Raw genomic sequence first — 22,342 nt, forward strand, 5'->3', positions numbered from 1 at the left:
GGCAAATTATTTAAGATCAGCAGTCATATTTGCCAGTTTCAGCAAGGTCTTTTTTTTTTTTTAAACTTTGATAACCAATTAGTATTTTTAACATGCTCTATATCAGCTCCCGGAAGAAAAGCCATAGCAGAAAGAACTAGAAATATGTCTATGGTCCTTCAATCAAAAGAATTGTCAGTTAATTAAAGAAGAATGTATGTAATCCCATCTCCACTGTGGAAAAGAGGATGACAAAGAGAAGATTAAAATACTTGTCACAACTCCTAAAACAAGATCATTAGTTCCCAATGGTATCTAATTTTTTAGGTTTAAAAATGATCATATTTAGCAGTTCCAAGTACATTTGCCTTAGCAACAGTTGGCAAGGCAGTTATTGTAACAGTAGTTCTATTTAACAAACATGCCTTCACAGGGCTGTGTTATTGACAACTTACCCTTTGAGCCCTCTCCTTTAACTCTTGATCTTGAGCTAAAAAAGCCTGCATCTTCTTTTGGACATCTACAAGCTTTTCAGGGTTGATTCTAATAAAAAAGGAAAATTATTTTACCTTTAGAAAATGTATTAAGAAGCCCATATTAAGTTCCCAGGGGTACATTTTCATTCCATCTGTATTATTTTAAAATGCATAAAGCTATCGCTACTGTGAACAAGGTTTTGCTAAAATCATGAAGATCAATCTCCTTAAATGAATAATGCAGGCAAGGCAAACAGGAACTTGGACCCTTGATCCAGAGAACAGATTGTTGAGAGGAAAAAGGGTTTTTTTAAAGGTAAAGCCAAAATTAACATTAAAACACTTCTTCAATTTATAAAATGTAGAGAATGAACTCAGAACCAGAGAAGGAAATGTAATGTATTGTACTAATATTTTAGTCCAAGATAGCACCCTTCATGAGAAGATCTCATAGCATTTTTCAAAGCTTAAATAAGACCCAATACCCCTGAGAGGTACCAGTAAAGTTTTTCTCTATTACAGGGGTCAGCAACCTTTCAGAAGTGGTGTGCCGAGTCTTCATTTATTCATTCTAATTTAAGGTTTCTCGAGCTAGTAATAAATTTTAATGTTTTTAGAAGGTCTCTTTCTATAAGTCTATAATATATAACTAAACTATTGTTGTATGTAAAGTAAATAAGGTTTTTAAAATGTTTAAGAAGCTTCATTTAAAATTAAATTAAAATGCAGAGTCCCCCGGACCGGTGGCCAGGACCCGGGCAGAGTGAGTGCCACTGAAGAAAAAGCTTGCGTGCCACCTTTGGCACATGTGCCATAGGTTGCCTACCCCTGCTCTATTATATCCATTTTATAGATGGGCAAAACTAAAGAATATTGAGATTATGTGACATAAAAGTATCCCAAGATCTGAACTTAATGAGATAAGCCGCAACTGCTTTGTTACAGCAGTCTCCATTATACCTAGTGAAGTGTGTGTCAGCCACCTAACGAACTGCTTTACTTTTCTGTTTTCATTCAAGCTATTAATAGTTTGATCATTTCGTCTTTGCACTGCGTCCTTTTCCATCTACCTCTATTCCCCACCTTCTAGTCCCAGGCATCTGTACCTCCCAGGCTTCTGAATAGCACAGTTAGATATGCTTCAACTAGTAGGGGAAAACGGTCTTTTGACAAACTTCACTATTTCACTCAAGAGGTTCTAGATCCAGATGACATTACTGTATGCCATCTGTTTACGCAGCACTGTACAATAAATGATAGGCCCTCCTCCGAGGACCCTGCTATCAAGAATCAGACATTCTCCGTATAGTGATTAAGTCTGTCTGGGCAACAAAGCTTTGATAAAAATCCTGTGCAAGAAATTATATATACTAATCTCTTCTCTGGTAAAGTATTGTTGCAACTGTGCTTTTCTTTTGAGAATAAAGATCATATTAATTTACAAGGACTTCTGAGCTTTATTGAGTCACCATTTTAAGTTCCACGCTTTATCAGAACTGGGTAGCAGAAAGCTGCAGTGTAGCCAAAAGCTATTTCCAGATTATACATACACCAACTCACTGTAATTTTAGATAAAGGCTGCATAGCTGGGTGGTAAGCTCCAAGCAGGCATAAATACTAATTTGGTTTGTACATGTAAAGGTATAAAACAGATGTTGTTATGAGGAAAATGTATGTTGGTGCACTGAATCATTCACAGAAATCAAATTAAAGACATGGAAAATGCAAGCTCTTTTTTTAATCCAACTGCAAGTAAAACATGCAGTTTAATGGTATCTTAATAAAGCAAGACTGTCACAGAATCATCATATGCTACCTCTGTCAAAGAGGACTGAAATCGCTCACTAAGCTTTGGTAACTTACTTGATTTCATTGACAGGTACTTTTCTCTGCGACAGTTGGTGAACCATGCCTTTTTCTTCAGAGGGAAGCAGTACTAACAAAGCTTCACCACCTTCTTTGTACCTGATGAAAAGAAGAAAAAGAAAAGCAAGGATCTTTGATTAAAGGGTTTAAAAAACAAACAAAAAAAACACACAAACATTCAAAAGGAATTGCATATAGCAAGTTTAACAAACCTTGATCCTCATACCATCCCCAAGTAGCAGGCAACTATCCTCATTTTGCAATGAGAAAACACGGGCAGACAGGAGACATGATTTGCCAACATCACAGATGGAGTTAGTGGTAAAACTAGGGATAGAACCCATGGGAGCCTGGCTTCCAGACACAGATTTATGTCATTAGGCCATACTGCTCTGCACATGAGGGATTTCTGTGGTTATGAAACATACAGTGTTATAGGATCCAGTTATTTGTTTCAGCTTTTACTCACTGGTCATTCATAACATTAATTCGCAACTGCTTGAAAGGCCTGAAGGACTGGAAACCTACTACAGTCTCCATGTGGAAGATGGGCGACACCTGTTAAGCTCAGCACATGTGTAGACTGTTGGCTGTTTTATATATATTTTCTCTGTACTACTTTTGTCTTAAGTAAAAGTACTGTGTTTTGTGAACAATGGCTGGTCACTGGTAAACGCTGTCAAAGCCCCTGGGAGGCAGCAGAATTGCAGGCCCTGGACTAAAGTCAGACCTGCTGGGAATTAGCACAGTGAGTTGCAAGGGAACTGCAAGAAACCTAAATCTCTGGTCTGAAGAGAAAAGGATGCAGGTCCCAGCCCACAGAGAGGTGATGGTGAAGGCTTGAGACTTAAAGGGGAGTCCTTGAAGGGGCAGAGATGCAGTTAACCCCAGAGTTGTGACATATGATCATGGCGGGATCGCACTTGTGTGTGCTCCAAATGCATCTCATTCTTACTGAAAGAGACTAGTAGCTGGGAAAGGATTAAGACCCCTTGCTCTAGCTTGTTTCCAAATAGGAGTTTTAATTTGCTCCCTCAAAAAAAGGCTATTTAGACAATTCATCAAGGTATAATTGAAAGAAAAGCCTGAAAACAGTAATGAACTGAAAGATATTAGATGCCAAACAATAAAAGCAGAGATTGATTGTCAGTTCGAAAACTGGGTCTAGGATTCTCTCTTCAGTATATTTAATAGGTGTTTGGGATGCAGTCAATTTGGTAATTACCCAGATTTATGTTTGGCCGAAAGCTCAGAACTCCTACACTTCATTCTTAATGTCTCCTACTTGTTGGCTTCCTCCTTGGAGTAAGCCTATGTTGCTTCCTATCTTATAACTAATTGGAGGGAGAGGGGTAGGTGGAGAAAGAAATAACTATCACTGTAGTAAATAAACAGTGTGGCTTACAAATCCCACTAAAAGAGATATAGTGATCAACTAGCAACTGTATTTTCCAAATCTACCTTCACCGAAACAAACATTAAACATATTTAATTCAACTAAGACAAACAAGTTTAGCAACTGAACATAGTATCTACAGTGCAACAAGGGTACAGATTACTGGGAAAATCCCTGTATAAGATTCCCCATTAAATACACATCAGTCCAATTACACTGTCACAGGCTAGCTGGTCCTTTAAGGCAAGCCAGGCTCAGCCTTGTCTGTCACCTACCAGCTAGCCCCCAGCAGATGCTGATATGGCAAGTTAAGATAGTGACCCCAGCCATGAGAGGATCAGGAAAAGACCACTTAAACAGAGCTCAACTCAGAGTGAGGAGACCCCAGAGAGAGGAGCCAGAGGAGTTCTCTCTCTGGGAAGGACCTGAAAAAGCCAGACTGGAAAAGACCCACAGGAGCAGGGTAGGCTCATGTGGAGGAAGCCCTGAAATAGGCCCCACAAGCAGCAGAGTCTGGGGAAGGGAAGCAGTGTAAGAAGCAGGGGAGGAACTCCGCAGGAGCAGGTTAGGCTCCTGTGTGGGAAGCCCTGAGGTAAGACCTACAGGGATGAGTGAGATGCTCAAGGAGGCCTGCCAGGAGGAAGTAACATAGAAGGTATGGAGAACTTCAGTGTAGTCCAAAAGGGACAGAAGAATGGTTTGTTTGGACTCTTAACTGGACTTTTTGTTATCCCAGAAGGGGGCTGAACTTTCATGAGAGATGGCCGGAGGGCCAGGCCACGGAAGATGCAGAGAGTTAAGCCATCGCAGGGCCAAGGAAGTGGCCACTAGATAGCTCCAGAGACAAGGACCCCTTGCAACACCACCTCTAGGCACAAAGGGCCGCTATGGTGGTAAGAACAACCCATTACAGATTTATTTCAGAAATGTATTGAACTGGGACAGAATCCCATGAATGCTAGTAAATAGGGGTCAACAAGGAAAAATAGTGGGTGATGGCCAAATAACAAAACAAAACAAAGCCATTGTATAAAGCAGCACTAGAGGAGTGGAACTACTCACAGGGATGTCTTTAAGTAATTAGCTACCGTAAGCCAATAAGTAAATTGCTACCACCAGCAGCAGCCCATTTATTCCTGTCCTTTTCAAAATTTTACTTTATTATAATATTTCTCAACTGACGTGTATCAAAACATTTATCACCTATGTAACATGTTATCACCTATTTATCACAAAACATTTATCACCTATCCTGTGTTTTCTTCTTTATTCCCCTTTGCCTTATTTTTCTTCTCCTTCTATACTGGAGTATTTCTTCATCTATTGTTGAGTAGCTGGTTTGCCCTCTATTTTTTCTATACTGTGCACTAGTTTTCCCTCTACCTTTAGCTCACTCTTACCACTTCTTCTGTTCCTACATCTATCCCTCCTTTCCCCTTCTCATCATCTTCATATATACTTTTCTTCCTCTCTCCCATCAATTCCTCATTCCTCCTCTCAGCCCATCACATTCTCTACTGGGTTTCTCTATTGGGTCTCTCCTCAAACATATTCACTCTCCTCTATGAATTCTTTTCCCAGTATCTCTCCCTTTCAAAGACCCGTCTCCTCAGATTCATTCTCTGGCATACCTTGGCCCCCTATTCTCCAAAGAGCCCAAAAGAGGATGAGAAATTAAGGAAAGGAGGTATATGGGGTGAGGGGACTCTGTAGAAAAAGGGAGGATGTGATCGGATTGTCTTTTCAGTGAGAAAATGTATAGGAAAAGAAGACTGGAACATGAAAAGGTGATAAATGGGATTCTCAGTTATGAGGACTCTAACAATGGCGAAAGGGGGAGTCCGATGTTGACTAGAGAATGGAGGTGGGGTGAGTAGAACTGGTTGAGCCAGCTTCTGGAAAGAAGCTTTGTGGGCTCAGGCCAATAGCCATTGAGCATCAGGCAGTAAAGCTGACGGTGAAAGAAAAGCAGGCAGTGAGAGGAAGAGAGGCAGCTGGTACAAATATATTGTGGAGTGGGCCCCATTCAATTCTAATCTAGAAGTGGCTCTGGTAGTTGAGAAACTTCTTGTTTTCATCCAGATATATGACTGGTTTAGAGTCAAAAAGACAGTGGTGATAGAGTGAATAAAGAGAACTCAAGGAAAACTTTTACTAAGATAGCATTTAATTTGCAGCCAAGTGGGTATGAATGGACATCCTCAGACTCACTAAAAGAGCATATGAAAATCATTAATCAATCTTGAGACAGGATGTGGAGGGCCCACATTTCTCAGAAGAAAGCACATACAATATTTCATTTAGTAAAAACTGCATCCCAAAATAGTTTACAAACTTTAATACCCAAAAGCAAACAGTATTATAAGCAACACAAGTAGCAATGACTATAGTTAAGGTTGGCCAATGCTTTCCACTATAACACGCTGATATTAATTTTGCTTATAATTTTGTCAACCTTTATTATTTGTTTGTACAGATTTTCTGTGCTAGGTATCTGCCTCAGGCTGAAAATTTGGGGAAGTTTCAGCAAAAATGGATCAGAATGAGATCTGGGGGAAATAGGTTGTTTTGCCCATTTTAAATTCTTACAACAGGTTCATTGAGATGCTCTGAAGTACAGACTAAGTTTTCAAGTGGCAGCTCTTTGTAAGGGACGGGCCATTTGCGATTCCTGTGAAAATTCATCCAAATTTAGCCAAATTATGATCTTCTGGAAATTTGTTTGCACATGCTCAGTAGAGACTTAGAGTTTGGCAGCTAAATCATCAGAAGATTCAGCCTGTAGTGCATATAATCCAACCAAGGACTGTAGGGGCTGAGGATTTTCCATGCCAATACTCCCAGCAGCCACAGGATGCTGCAGCATTGGGTACAGGAACTGAACTGGGAGACAGTCTGGTGCTCTGAATGCACCCAAACAGCAAGCAGGAGGAGATAGAACCAACCGGACTAGAATGCAGAAGGGTGAGGAACAGAAGGTGGTGGAAGGGGACTGGCAGCTGAGGTAGGGAAGGAGGCCTCTGGAGTAGAAGGAGTAGCAAACAAGATGTCCCAGGAAACTATAGGCTAGTTAGTCTCACACTGATTCCAGACAAAAATCACAGAAAGATCAACTTGGGACTCAAAGGATAGTAGCATAATTAATGCCAACCAACATGCTTATGGAAAACTGATCTTGTCAGACAAGCTTGATATCCTTTTTTGTTGCAATTACAAGTTTGATTTGACAAAAGTAACTTGGAATAATATATTTAGATTTCTGTAATGCATCTGACTTCATCCCAAATTGCTTTCTGATAACAAAATTAGCACTATGCAAAATCAATGCAGGCCATATCAAATGAATTAAAATTTGTTAACTGATAGATCTCAAAACAGTTTTTAAATGAGGAACGCCCAACAGTTGGCGTTTCTAGAGGGGTTCTGGAATCTGTTCTTGGCTCAAGACTTATTCATTCATTCAATCTCTGTATCAATGATTTGGAAGAAAACTGAAAATCATTTCTGGTAAACGTTGCGTATGACAAAATGATGGGGGCAGGTCATTTATACAGACTGACCAAGATTGCTTGGTAAGGTGGGACCATTTGAACAACAAGCATTTTAACAGCCAAACACAAGGTCGTACATCTATGAACAAAGAATGTAGGTCACGCTTACAAGATAATAGGCTGTATCCTAGAAAGCAGTGATTCTGAAAAGGACATGGTTAATTTCAAAGTCATGGCTCAAGTTCAACTATTTATCCATCAACTGAACATGCGCTCCCAATGCAATGTTGTAGCTAAGAGGGAGAACATGCTCCTTGGCTGTATAATCAAGTAGGAGCAGCATTGGTGAGAACATTACTAGAAAACTGTGTCCAGTTCTGCCATCCTGACTTCAAAATATGTATAACAAAAATTGGAAAGGACACAGAAAAAGAGCTATATGGGAAAATATGCCTTATAGTGACAGATTACGAAGGTCAATCTAGTAAATTTATCCAAGAGAAGGTTAAAAGGTGATTTGATCACAGTCTACAAGTACCTATATGGGGAAGAGATTTCTGATTGTAGATGGCTCTTTAATCTAGGGGACAAAGATATAAGAAAGTTGCACAAACTACCTTAATTCTGGCATTTCCTAACTTTTGAGTTCTTGACTTTGCAAGAGCAATGTTTTAATGCAGTTTTTTGTGTATAATAATGTTTAAGCTACAAATAACAGCAGTGCCAAACACACTGTATAGTGAATAAGTTGCCTTTCCAGAAACTAGAAATACATAGAAGGTGAAAAGCACACTCTGTGGAAATTTTATTAAAATCAAGTGTTAAAACTTGGTCTCCATAGATTATGATTATTTCAAAGTTTAAATTAAATCTTATAGAGCCTTTAGGCAGGGAAATAGTATTAAAGCTAAGAAAAGAATCACATTAAGTTAGGCCAAGAATATGAAGAAGGTCTTCAAGTGAAATTTCTTTGTGTTTTGTTTTGTTTACTTGCTATTACTAGGAAGAAAAGCAATATTAAAAATACTTCTCAGCATGGGGGACTTGAGACATTCAAAGGGATTGAAAGAGATCTGATGACTATTGCTAGGTTCTAATCATTCACTTAAGCAATTCCCCTGCTTCTTTACACCTAATTAAGTTTAAGTACACACAAAATATTTCTATTGGCTTTTGAAAAGCCTGGATGGACTGTCTTATATTGCAGGTTGGAATTAAACTAGCCCAAAAACTGTGAAGTAATTGAAAAACAGACAGGCAGGCACTGCTGCTGTGCCTCCTCATTGCAAAACATGAAAACAAAAGAGTCAAAGGTTTGGGTAAACTGAAAACTAAATGATTTGAAACACCATCTGGAAGATTTTGCATCTGTTTAGATTTTTCATGGTGGTTTAGATGCTGAGAAGACAAGCCAACAGTAAAGGCGCTTTATTTAGACAAATATAGACTTGCTTCTCAAGAAGAGATTAGCTATTTTCTCCTCAAACGACAACAAACATGTTAATAGATGACTACTGGTCTGCACCATCACTAGGCTTAAAAGGTCCCCTGCAAATTCAAAAATGGAGCTTGTGCTTTTTTTGTTTTTTTTATGATGTATATGTTTTCCTCTGCAGCTAGGGGCACGGGTCACTTGTAGGTTTAAACTAGTGTAAATGGTGGATTTTCTATAACTGGAAGTTTTTAAATCATGATGTGAGGACTTCAGTAACTCATCCAGAGGTTAGAAGTCTATTACAGTGGATAGTGGAGTGGGTGGGTGAGGTTCTGTGGCCTACAATGGGCAGGCGGTCAAACTAGATGATCATAATGGTCCCTTCTGGCCTTAAAGCCTCTGAGTCTGTGTTTTAACCATGTTGATGAAATATGATTAGCAGTTAAAACAGAAAAAGGTAGAAGGGGAAGCTCACTGATTTTTGGTGGCTATTATCATAGGTATCGACATTCTGTGGTGATGAGGACATCAACTTGTAGCAATACAGTACAGAAAGGGGAAGAGAATTGTAAAGATAACTAGTGTGGGTATACAGACCTTGTATAAAAAAAATGTAAATGGGTTCTATCTTGATGAGCTTTAAAATAACTTTACTCTATCAAGATTTAGATTTTAAAAGACAAGCTGTCTGAGCGATAGCCAAGTTCCAAAATGGGAATGTTACTGTAATTGTTTGCAAGAAGAATAAGATCCTTGTCTGTTTTTACATTAGCAAAGGAGAGAGTGGAGATGATAAAATGTATCATAATCTTCCTAGGAAGCCTCACCATTCAGGTCAACAAGCCATCGGAGGAAAGGTGGACAGAAACCCTAGGACTGATCACCATGGGTAGAGAAAAATCATGACATCGTACAGGCCTTTGACTATTCCTGCACCTGAAGAAGGCCCACTAGTAAGAAGCACTGTGCCAGCAGAACAAAACTGCGGCTCCTTGTCGCTCTGTGTGATCCCTATTTGGTATGGAGAAAAAAAATCTATTTAATGTTATCAAACCAAAGGGAGTTTACTGCTTCAGAGATCTTGCCAAATTGGGACAGAATGATGGATAAACCACAATTTCTACAGTAAGGAAGTTGGTAGCAGTGCTGTATGATCACAGCAAGAAAGAAAAGGAGACCCGCAGAGACCTGAATTGCTTGTGCCTCAATCTAGCCATCAAAAAGGACAAGTCACAGGGCAAACTCCCACCACGTGAGGACAGTTTTGAAGAGCATGTCAAAATAGCATCTTGGCAAACAAAGATTTGGATGTCTTCGCACATAGGTAGACCAGTTATCTGATCAGCATTGCAACATGGATGGAAAAATGTGAATTATTAACTACTTCCCATATTCTTCAAAGGTAGGGTTACCATATTTTAATTTAAAAAAAGGAGGACACTCCACGGGGCCCCGGCCCCGCCCCAACTCCGCCCCTTCCCCGCCCCCAGCCCCACCCCAACTCCGCCCCTTCCCCAAAGTCCCCGCCCCAACTCTGCCCCCTCCCCTGAACGCTCCACCCCCCTGCTCCTCCCCCTCCCCTGCTTCCCGCGAATCAAATGTTCGCGGGAAGCCTGAAACAGGGAGGCAGCAGGCAACCTGGGGCTGGGGCGGGGCACGGCGCGGCCCAGTCCGGCCCCCCCGGCCGAGCGGCTCCTTTTGGCGGCCGGCCGGCCGAGGCCAAGAGGCTCTGGCCCCGGCGTCTCCCGCCCGGCTCGGCTCGGGCCCTGGTTCCGGCCGAGCAGCCCCGGCCCCAGCGGCCAAGCACCGCCAGCCCCGGCCCCCGGCTACGGCCCCCGGCCGAGCACCGCCGGTCCCAGCCCCCGGCCGAGCACCGCCAGCCCCTCTCTCCCTATTTTCCCGGACATGTCCGGCTTTTTGGGATTTCCTCCCGGACGGGGATTTGAGGCCCAAAAAGCCGGACATGTCCGGGAAAATCCGGACTTATGGTAACCCTATTCAAAGGTCCAACGGCATCTGAGCTTGCACAAGACCTTCTCTGTGCTTGTAGCAGTAGGGTTCACTGCACAATCAACTGCATCTACAGTCAGAACAATCCTCCCTGCACAGAACTGCCAATACAATGAAGACTGTGATAACCCATGCACTCAACAGAGATCATGTTGAACAAGATGATAATGATGTTGACTAGAAGTGTCACCAGAGTTATTACATTTCAATACCCTCTGTACAAATTTATTATTAAATTTTGTTTTACCCTTTACATTATCATTGTGATGCTTTGAGGTCATAAAGAAATCCAATTTTATGTCTTGAAATAATACACAGTCATTAAACCAAGTGGCATTTTAACTAGTTGATGGTGTTATTGCTTATCCCTGTTTCTATGATTGACATCATACCTCACATGTCCTTTTCATACCTCATCTTAACATAGACATAATAAGCTTTCAAATGATGCAAAATGTGTTTCTGTAGAGAGGGTATATTAAGTCGACCAAATTGGTGGTGTCTGCTGCTCACCTAAACTAAATAGATAATTGTTAAGTCTGTCATGCAGCTGCCAGCACTCTCAGAGGAAAGTTTCTTCCTCACTAGTTGAGACTGAGAAGATGAGGGGGCTTTTCCAATGGGTCTATACACCATGCACCCTGCACCCTGTGTTTTAAAGTACATCAAGATATGGTCCACACCTTTTTTGTTCTAACTCTAGTCCAGTCCTGATGGTCTCCACATGATGCTCACGATCTCTTCTCCTTTGTTGTTTGTTTCTTGTATCATTAACCAAAGAATTTTACTGGCAAACACTTGTCAAGTTGTAGCTTTCTGGCAGAGGGCATGTATTTTTTATTTTTTTAAGACCATATCACATCATCTTCCCTCTTTTCCAGGTATAGAAGTACTCTTTTATAACAACATCCCCGTTATGAGAATCATCCAACCAGATTTCATTTCTGCCACTAGATCATAATCCCCTGTAGTGAGCCATATTGGTTGACCGGGAGGTGGGCGGGTTCACCCGCCCACTGCTAAAGGCCCCTCCCCCAACTTAGCGGGAGGGACCACTGGACCCAGAACCAAGTAATTCCGTGGGACAACTAATAAAAAAACAGGAAGTGAGGTGACAATCAAAGGTTCAAAATCAGGGAACCAAATGGGGACACCGAGCAAAGAACCCCGGACAGCGCCCACTGCTCCTCAAAGGAGGCAAGGGAGCCAGCGGACGCTGCCCAGTGGAACTCCGCCCGGAGACGTGAAACCAAAAAGGTACGAAAGTAGGCCTCACAGTCGCAGAGCACCCCCTCGGCCAACATCTTCTCCCTGGTATTATAGATGGTAAGCTTGGCCAGAGCCAGGAAGAGGTTGACGAGGAGGTCCCGCGACTTCGTGGGGCCACGAATAGGGTGAGCATAAATAAATAAGTGAGGGGAAAAATGCAGCCAGAACCTCAACAAGAGGTTCTGGAGGAGCCGGAACAGGGGCTGCAGCCTGGCGCACTCAAGGTAAGCATGCGCCAGGGTCTCCCGTATGCCACAGAATGGGCAGGCTTCGGGGATGGGGGTGAACCTCGCTAAGTACACGCCCGTGCTCACGGCTCCGTGAAGGAGCCGCCAACCAACATCCCCGGCGGGCCGTGGAACCAAGGTGGAATAAAGACTGGCCCACTGGGGTTTCTCACTCTCCACAGGTATCAAATAGTCCCGCCACTTGGTGTCGGGGCGGGACACGAGGGTGAGAAAATGCAACGTGTGGAGCACGAGCGTGTACAGGTGGTCTCTGGGCGCGGTTCGAAACCGGACCGGCTGCAGAGCATGCAGCTGGCTCGGATTATGGGATCGTGGGAGCTGGGGGGGCTCACGGAGCAGGGGCCCGATAAAAAGATCCGGAGGGCCCGGGGTGAGGGGTGGGCGGGGAACGCCCTCCCGCAGGGCCCGCCACAAAAAGCTGATAGCGGGAGGTGACAGTGCAGCGCCTACCTCCTGGAGCACACGCAGAGGGGTCGTGAGGGTGGAGAGCCCCATGCGCCGACCAAGCGCACGGGGATCCACCCAGTCCCCTCCGGCATAGTCCAGGAGGTCTCCGACCCTAGTGATTCCCGCCAGGATCAACCTCCGGCTCACCGAGGGTGACTCCGCCACCTGCACACGGAGAGCAGGATTGTGTAGCAGGGGCGCGAGGAGATCTGCGCCCTCGGTGGCCACAGTGGACCTGGTCGCCGAGAAAAGCTTCCATGTCCGGAGAATGTCCTGGTAGAAGACCGGCAGCTCCGAGAGATCACGCGGAAGACCTCTCGGGTGAAGAAAAAGGAGCTGCCGGTCGTAGCGGAGCCCTCGAAGGCGGCGGAGGAAGGCGTGCGCCAACGTGCTCCATGCCGGACTACCCGCACCATAAAGGAGCCTCTGCAGGGCCTGGAGGCGGAAGACATGGACCTGGCTACGAAGGCAGATCAGGCCCTGTCCCCCCTCCTCCAGGGGAAGACTCAAAACCCCCGCAGAGACCCAGTGCAGTCCCGGCCAGAAAAACTCCAGGGCTAACCTCTGGAGTCTGGCCAGGATCCCCGGGGCCGGGCTCAGGGTGTTGAGCCGGTGCCAGAGCATGGACAGGACGAGCTGGTTCAGCACCAGCGCCCTCCCTCGCAGGGAGAGACACCGGAGCAGTCCCGTCCATCTCCGCAGCCGCTCACCCACCCTGGCCTCCAAATCCTGCCAGTTCTCCGGCGGAGAAGGATGCGTGGCGGAAAGGTAAACGCCAAGATAAAGCAGCGGACCCGCGCTCCACCGGATGGCTTGAAGCGCGGGTGGGAGGGAGCTCGCCCGCCACCCGTCCCCGACCACCAGGCCAGAGCTCTTGACCCAGTTGACCCTGGCGGAGGAGGCCGCCGAATAAACGCCCTGGCAGGCCTCCACCCGCACCAGATCCTCCGGGTCTTGGACCACGAGGAGCACGTCGTCGGCGTACGCCGACAGGACCAGCCGCATCTCCGGCTCCCGGAGCACCAACCCCGCCAACCTCCGACGGAGGAGGCAGAGGAAGGGCTCGATCGCCAGAGCGTACAGCTGGCCCGAGAGGGGGCACCCCTGCCGCACTCCTCGCCCAAAGCTGACCGGCTCGGTCAGGGTCCAGTTGAGCCTGACCAGACACTCCGCCTCGGCGTACAGCACCTGGAGAAAAGCCACAAACAGGGGCCCGAAGCCGAACGCCCGCAGGGTGCCCAGGAGATACCCGTGGTCCATCCTGTCGAACGCCTTCTCCTGGTCCAGGGACAGGAGGGCGAACAACAGACCATCCCTACGCCCCAGCTCTAACAGGTCCCGGACCAAGTACAAGTTATTAAAGATACTACGGCCCGGGACGGTGTAGGTCTGGTCGGGATGGACCACGTCCGCCAGCACGGACCCCAGCCGCAGCGAGATGGCTTTCGCTACGACCTTATAGTCCGTGCTGAGGAGCGAGAGGGGACGCCAATTCCGTAAATCGCGAAGGTCCCCCTTCTTCGGCAACAGGGCGAGCACAGCTCGCCGGCACGAGAGAGGGAGGACCCCGCCCTGCAAGGACTCGGCCCAGACGGTAACGAGGTCCGGGCCGAGGACATCCCAGAACACGCGGTAGAATTCCACGGTCAGCCCATCCATGCCCGGCGACTTGTTGGTGAGCATGAGCTGGAGGGCTGCCGAGAACTCGGCTAGGGAGAGAGGCAACTCCAGCCGGTCTCGGTCGCCCGCGCTGACCGTCGGGAGCTCGGTCCAGAGCACCCTGCGGGCCTCAGCGTCGGTCGGATCCGGGGAGAAAAGAGCGGCGTAGAAGGCCCTGGCCCTGCCACGCATCTCCTCCGGATCCGTGAGGGGGGAGCCGTCTTCCGCCAGGAGGCAGGTGACATGCTTTTTGGCCCCCCTCCTTTTCTCCAGGGCGTAGAAGAAGCGGGAGCCACGATCCATCTCCCGAAGGAGACGGATGCGGGATCGAACAAACGCGCCCCGGGCTCGGTGATCTTCCAGGGCCCGGAGCTCCTCCCGCTTCTCCCGGTACGCCGCACAGAGGGATGGATCCTCGGGGCCGGAGGCCAGACGCCTCTCTAACTCCAAGACCTCCCGCTCCAACTGCCCTATCAGCGCACCCCTCCGCCGGCTGGCGCCCCGGGTGTAGTTCCGGCAGAAGAGCCGCACGCGGACCTTCCCCACGTCCCACCACCGCCGCGCCGAGGGAAAGGTGCGCCGCTGCCCCCGCCATGCCAGCCAGAACACCCGAAAGGAAGCCACGAAGCCCACGTCCTCCAGCAAACTATTATTAAAATGCCAATAGGCCGGCCCCGGCCGCTCGGAACTGAGAGAGGCCGTCACGGTCACCAGATGGTGATCCGAGAACGGGGCCGGCCGGACGCTGGAGGCGTGGGCTTGGGCCAAATGAAAGCGGGACAGATAGATTCGGTCCAACCGGGAGTGACGCGACCGGTCGTCCTCCACCCGGACATAGGTGAAGGTGGTATCGTCGTCCGGGTGGTGTTCGCGCCAGACGTCCACCAGGGAGTGATGGTCTACAATCTCCCTGAGGACGCCCGCGGCCGCCTGGGAAGTCTCAATCCCGGAGCGGTCCTGGTCCTCGAGGGTGGTATTAAAGTCCCCTCCCAGGACCAGGCACTCGCTAGAATCCAGAGTACCGAGGAAGGCCGCCGCCCGCTGAAAAAAAGGCACGCGCTCCGGGCCCTTGTTCGGGGCATAAACGTTGACCAAATTCAAAACCAGCCCCTCCACGCGGGCCCGGACGTGCAGCAGGCGGCCCGGCACGACCTCGGTGACCCCCAGCACCTCAGGCCGCAGCCCCGGGGAGAACAGGGTGGCCACCCCAGCCGAGTGGGCGCTAAGGTGGCTAAAATAAACCCCGTCACCCCACTCCAGCCGCCAGCTAGCCTCGACAGCCGGGGCCGCGTGGGTCTCCTGCAGGAAAATCACAGAGTACCCCCCCTCACGAAGGAAGGAGAGCACCTGGCTCCTGCGGAAACCCACCCTACAGCCCCGGGCGTTCAACGAAGCAAACGTGGTGACCGTCATGCTGAGGGCTGGGGCAGATCCTCACTGGCAGAGGGATCGACGGCCTCCCGAAGGCCAACAAGGAGTCGCGGAATCTGCGGGCCCGCCGGTAGGCCGCGAAGTCCCGCCGATCGGACCCTCGCCCCTCCCCCAAAAGCGTCCTCACGGCCCGAAGAACGAGATGGAAGTCCCCCCAGCGCCGAAGGGCCATCGGCACCTTACCCTGGGAACCACGGAAATCTGATAAAAAGAGGCGCAGCTCATCCCGCAGCGCGGAGGGGGAGGCAGCGGCCGAGCCGCCGCCGACCTCCGGCAGGGCCCCGGAAGGGTCCTCGCGGACGGACAAACAAGGGGCCGAGCCCCGGCGCTGCTGCGCCGGGCTGCTCGTCCCCAGTCCCGGCAGAGGAGAGGGCGGTTGAGAAAACAACACAGCCCCCACAGTGGCGGGAAGGGGAAAAACAAAAGCTGCTCCCCGAGGGTCGTCCGTAGGCAACGGAAACGCGACAACCCCGGGGGTAGCAGGGGGACCCGAGGTGGCAGGAGAAGACACCTCGGGAACAAAAACAGGAAGCTGAACAGAAGAGGGGGTAGGACCAGGGACCGGAACGGGCTCCCCTTCACCCGCTGCCAAACCAACGGGAGCAGCAGGGACAGGGGAAGCTTCAGGGGCAGGTAAGGTAGAAGGGGCGGGATCGGGGGCAAAAACCGGCTGCTCAGCAACAGCCGTCGCCCCAAGGGGCTCGGCGGCTGTGCACGAGATGGTAGGCGTGGCCGGACTAGCAGGTAGGGCAGGTAAGGTGGAAAGGGCGGGATCGGGGGCAAGAACCGGCTGCGTAGCAACAGCCGTCGCCCCTAGGGGCTCGGCGGCTGTGCACGAGACGGTAGTCGCGGCCGGGCTGGCAGGTAGGGCCAAGAGTTCCCCCAAAACTAATCCGGGGGTGGCAGAACCGGGAATAGGAGGGGGAGGCGGGACTAAATCAACACCCAAATCGGGGCCCACCGGTGGAAGAGCGTCCTCCCCTTGGGTAACCGGGGTCAAACCCAGGGCCTCGATCTCATCAAAAAAGGAGGCGAAAGCGGTCCCCCCGGCCCCGGCGTCCTCCCCGCCAGACACAGGGACGAAAGCCGCCCCGGCATCGGCGGTGGTGGTGGGAGGCACGGACGAAGCAAGGACCGGGGAAACCGCACCGAAGCCACCTCAGGTGGAGGCTCAACGATAGGAACAGAAGGTTCCCTAGCCGCTGCCACGGCATCTACGGTCTCCATGGCCAGCGCTTCCTGCTGGGCACCGTCCGGGGGCGCGTTACCAGAACCAGCAACTGCGGCCCCCCGCAACATCTTTCGGGGGTTTAGCTCTCCCTCCTCATCGGAGGGAAGGGAGAGAGCCTGCGATCTGTGGGCTCTGCGCTTCCCCCGGACGGTCACCCAGCCCCCTGAGGTGGAAGAGGAGGTGGAGGGCTGGTCAGCAGAGGCGGGGTCGGAGGGCAAGGGTAACAATTCGGCTCGGGGTGGCAGGGGTAAAGGGCCATCAGGGAGAGGGGAAACCTCCCCCTGGGGCGGGCCCCGCCCCGCGGCTGGCAAAAGCCGTCCCGCTCGCTCCCCCACATGCCTCGCCGATCCAGGGTCGGCGACAGCAAGGCCCGCCCGCTCGGCTGTCTCCGCGGCCAGAGCGGGAGTCACGGCAAAAGGAGGAGGAGCGGCGGTAGCAGCAGTGGCCGAACCGCTAGGATCGTCGGCGACGATAGGGCCGGCACCCGCTCGGGCCCCGGGGGTCTCGGACGCCCTACCAGAGCGGGCCAGGGGACAGTCTCTCCGGACATGCCCCGGCGCTTGGCAGAGGAAGCACCGGGCCTCCCCCGTCGAATAGTGTACCCGGTAGTGGGCCCCCTGGTAGGGCACCAGGAAGGACCCTTCAAGCACCGCTCCGGCACCCGCCGCCGGCGGCAGCTGGAGCTGGACCTGCCGGCGGAACGACAGGATGTGACGGAGGGTGGGGTCCTTACAGCCCAACGAGAGAGGGTTTAGAATAGAAATGGGCTTCCCCATGGCGGAGAGGGCAGGCAACAGGGCGGCGTTGGGGAGGTAGGGCGGAACGGAGGTCAAGACCACCCGTACGCCCAGGTCCTCCAAGGGTTCCAAAGGAACAAACACGCCTCCCACCGCCAGGCCTCTTTCCACCGCCTCCTGCGCGGCGGCCTCCGATGCCAGGAAGAACACGGCCTTCCCATACATTTTGGAAGCCGCCACGATGGCCGTGGGCCCCACCACCCTCGCCAACGCCCGCACGTAGGTCTCGATATGGGGCGAGGCAGGCACAAGGTGGCAGCGGATGCCATGCCTCCTAGTTAGCGAGGGGAAGGGGCCCAGGTCGCCAGAGATGGGTCCGGAGGCAGCGGTCGGGGCGGAAGGTGCAGCGGTACGCGGAGGGGCGGCGGCCACCTGGGCGTACGCTCTGTGGGCTCGAGAGGAAGCGCTCTCAGAGCCGGTGAAAGGGACGGCAGGAGAGGGAGGGGCCGCGGCCGATGTCGAGGCCGCGGCGGGGATCGCAGCCCCGCCCGCACGAGGCTTGGTCCCACGGGCGGGGCCCTTGCCCTACTTCCTCCCCTGGCCTTTCCTGCCGGTGGAAGAGGCAGCCGTGGCAGCGGCGTTGTCTAGGGCAGGGCCGGCCAAGGGGCCGGTCACCGGGGCGGGCGGGGGCAACAGGGCAGAGGAAGAGAGCGGGGCAGGGGCAAGAACACGGGCAGGGGCAGGGGTGGTGGCGGGGGGAGGGGCAGGAGCAGAGTCCCCCGCCATAACAACCTGCAGCTGCAAACGGGGCGGGGAAAAAGGGGAAGAGGGGGGAGGGGCCTAACCACACCCTCCTAGAAAGCTACAAAGAGGGGAGGAGGGCGCCTCTGGGGAAATGCCGGCTCCTCCGGCTACACTGGGGGGGGGGGAAACTATAACAACAATATAAGGGGGCAAAAACAGTGCAAAAAAGGGGGGGCGACACGAGCGCGCGCGGGGGGAAAGGGGGGGGGGGTTATACCAGAGCAGCGGCCCAGGAACATAAACAAATTCCCAGCCAACTGCAAAAACTTCAGCCAGCTGCAATTCAAGGACAAGGCCGAGAACACAGCCAGCAGGCTAGAAACCGTGGGGGGGGGAAACGGGGGAGGGGGAGGGGGGGAAGGAGCACCAAAAGAACAAACCGAAGGGGCCGAAAAAAAGGGGGGGGGGGCGGGATAGACGGTGGGCTACAGGGAGGGGACCCCCCCAGCTAAACGCAGCGGGGGGGGGGAAGGTGCACCCACAGTGCTCGTGAAGCGGAGGTCTTGCCGCTCACTGCTGCAAACAAACAGTCCCGGACGGTGGAAGAGGGCGGGGGGGGCAAACAGCCCCGCCGAGGGACGAAGAGCAGGTCCAGGCGACACGCGGGACGGTGGAGGGGTTGTCGGCGGTGGGGGTGGTGGCAGAGGGGGAGCAGATGGACGAAAAGGGGGGGGCACCGCACCCCTCCCCGCGCTCCCTGCAATACAGGGGACGGGACAGAAGGATCCCAAGTCGACCTCAGAGTTTCTTGGCACGCGATGGCTTCCACTCCGAGGAATTACGAGCAGGAGGCTCAGTACCGTCCACACTCCACAGTCCGCTCCAGGGGACAGGACAGAAGGATCTCGAGTCGACCTCAGAGCGTCCTAGCACACGATGGCTTCCACTCCGAGGAATTACGAGCGAGAGGCTCAGTTCCGTCCACCCTCCGAACGCGACTGGAGGCAGCACCACCCCAGGAGCAAAGATGGCAAAGTCACTCAACAAAACACAGTTCTTAAGCAATCCCCTCCACAATCTCCCGAATCAGGAACCTAGTCTCTTCCGACTCCGCGACGGAGGCAGCGGCTCCCACACAGGAACAGCAGCGAGCGTCAGGCGTCCGGCCAGGCAAACAGGCAGGCAGGCAGGCAAACAAGCCAGCAAGCAGGTGGGCCCCCAGATGGTGTCGGTGTTGGTGTCGTGGGGGGCCGGTGCTTCTCCCTCCAGAGGCGAGGGGGGGGGCAGGCCGGCAAGGCCCCCCCCTCCGCACTCACTCACTCACGCAGCAGCAGCAGCAGCAGCAGCAGCAGCAGAGGGCCAGGGAGGGAAGGAGGGAGAAGGGCGCAGGAGCTCCAGCACCAGACGACCGATCCCTCCCTGTAGTGAGCCCATATTGGTTGACCGGGAGGTGGGCGGGTTCACCCGCCCACTGCTAAAGGCCCCTCCCCCAACTTAGCGGGAGGGACCACTGGACCCAGAACCAAGTAATTCCGTGGGACAACTAATAAAAAAACAGGAAGTGAGGTGACAATCAAAGGTTCAAAATCAGGGAACCAAATGGGGACACCGAGCAAAGAACCCCGGACAGCGCCCACTGCTCCTCAAAGGAGGCAAGGGAGCCAGCGGACGCTGCCCAGTGGAACTCCGCCCGGAGACGTGAAACCAAAAAGGTACGAAAGTAGGCCTCACAGTCGCAGAGCACCCCCTCGGCCAACATCTTCTCCCTGGTATTATAGATGGTAAGCTTGGCTAGAGCCAGGAAGAGGTTGACGAGGAGGTCCCGCGACTTCGTGGGGCCACGAATAGGGTGAGCATAAATAAACAAGTGAGGGGAAAAATGCAGCCAGAACCTCAACAAGAGGTTCTGGAGGAGCCGGAACAGGGGCTGCAGCCTGGCGCACTCAAGGTAAGCATGCGCCAGGGTCTCCCGTATGCCACAAAATGGGCAGGCTTCGGGAATGGGGGTGAACCTCGCTAAGTACACGCCCGTGCTCACGGCTCCGTGAAGGAGCCGCCAACCAACATCCCCGGCGGGCCGTGGAACCAAGGTGGAATAAAGACTGGCCCACCGGGGTTTCTCACTCTCCACAGGTATCAAATAGTCCCGCCACTTGGTGTCGGGGCGGGACACGAGGGTGAGAAAATGCAACGTGTGGAGCACGAGCGTGTACAGGTGGTCTCTGGGCGCGGTTCGAAACCGGACCGGCTGCAGAGCATGCAGCTGGCTCGGATTATGGGATCGTGGGAGCTGGGGGGGCTCACGGAGCAGGGGCCCAATAAAAAGATCCGGAGGGCCCGGGGTGAGGGGTGGGCGGGGAACGCCCTCCCGCAGGGCCCGCCACAAAAAATTGATAGCGGGAGGTGACAGTGCAGCGCCTACCTCCTGGAGCACACGCAGAGGGGTCGTGAGGGTGGAGAGCCCCATGCGCCGACCAAGCGCACGGGGATCCACCCAGTCCCCTCCGGCATAGTCCAGGAGGTCTCCGACCCTAGTGATTCCCGCCAGGATCAACCTCCGGCTCACCGAGGGTGACTCCGCCACCTGCACACGGAGAGCAGGATTGTGTAGCAGGGGCTCCGCGAGGAGATCTGCGCCCTCGGTGGCCACAGTGGACCTGGTCGCCGAAAAAAGCTTCCATGTCCGGAGAATGTCCTGGTAGAAGACCGGCAGCTCCGAGAGGTCACGCGGAAGACCTCTCGGGTGAAGAAAAAGGAGCTGCCGGTCGTAGCGGAGCCCTCGAAGGCGGCGGAGGAAGGCGTGCGCCAACGTGCTCCATGCCGGACTGCCCGCACCATAAAGGAGCCTCTGCAGGGCCTGGAGGCGGAAGACATGGACCTGGCTACGAAGGCAGATCAGGCCCTGTCCCCCCTCCTCCAGGGGAAGACTCAAAACCCCCGCAGAGACCCAGTGCAGTCCCGGCCAGAAAAACTCCAGGGCTAACCTCTGGAGTCTGGCCAGGATCCCCGGGGCCGGGCTCAGGGTGTTGAGCCGGTGCCAGAGCATGGACAGGACGAGCTGGTTCAGCACCAGCGCCCTCCCTCGCAGGGAGAGACACCGGAGCAGTCCCGTCCATCTCCGCAGCCGCTCACCCACCCTGGCCTCCAAATCCTGCCAGTTCTCCGGCGGAGAAGGATGCGTGGCGGAAAGGTAAACGCCAAGATAAAGCAGCGGACCCGCGCTCCACCGGATGGCTTGAAGCGCGGGTGGGAGGGAGCTCGCCCGCCACCCGTCCCCGACCACCAGGCCAGAGCTCTTGACCCAGTTGACCCTGGCGGAGGAGGCCGCCGAATAAACGCCCTGGCAGGCCTCCACCCGCACCAGATCCTCCGGGTCCTGGACCACGAGGAGCACGTCGTCGGCGTACGCCGACAGGACCAGCCGCATCTCCGGCTCCCGGAGCACCAACCCCGCCAACCTCCGACGGAGGAGGCAGAGGAAGGGCTCGATCGCCAGAGCGTACAGCTGGCCCGAGAGGGGACACCCCTGCCGCACTCCTCGCCCAAAGCTGACCGGCTCGGTCAGGGTCCAGTTGAGCCTGACCAGACACTCCGCCTCGGCGTACAGCACCTGGAGAAAAGCCACAAACAGGGGCCCGAAGCCGAACGCCCGCAGGGTGCCCAGGAGATACCCGTGGTCCATCCTGTCGAACGCCTTCTCCTGGTCCAGGGACAGGAGGGCGAACGACAGACCATCCCTACGCCCCAGCTCTAACAGGTCCCGGACCAAGTACAAGTTATTAAAGATACTACGGCCCGGGACGGTGTAGGTCTGGTCGGGATGGACCACGTCCGCCAGCACGGACCCCAGCCGCAGCGAGATGGCTTTCGCTACGACCTTATAGTCCGTGCTGAGGAGCGAGAGGGGACGCCAATTCCGTAAA

General features: G+C 52.4%; 1 protein-coding gene across 1 annotated transcript in view; it reads right to left on the minus strand.

Annotated features, from left to right (window-relative positions):
• DDX10 (DEAD-box helicase 10) overlaps positions 1–22,342 on the minus strand; it is a 346,101-nt gene that overhangs the window by 281,547 nt on the left and 42,212 nt on the right. The window contains exons 10-11 of the mRNA XM_065414461.1: positions 2,319–2,420; positions 435–522 (exon numbers count right to left, since the gene is read on the minus strand). Coding sequence (XP_065270533.1) covers positions 435–522; positions 2,319–2,420 — 190 coding nt within the window. The remainder of the gene's footprint in view (positions 1–434; positions 523–2,318; positions 2,421–22,342) is intronic.

The sequence above is a fragment of the Emys orbicularis genome, chromosome 1 (assembly GCF_028017835.1).
Source record: "Emys orbicularis isolate rEmyOrb1 chromosome 1, rEmyOrb1.hap1, whole genome shotgun sequence".
NCBI lineage: Eukaryota > Metazoa > Chordata > Testudines > Emydidae > Emys > Emys orbicularis.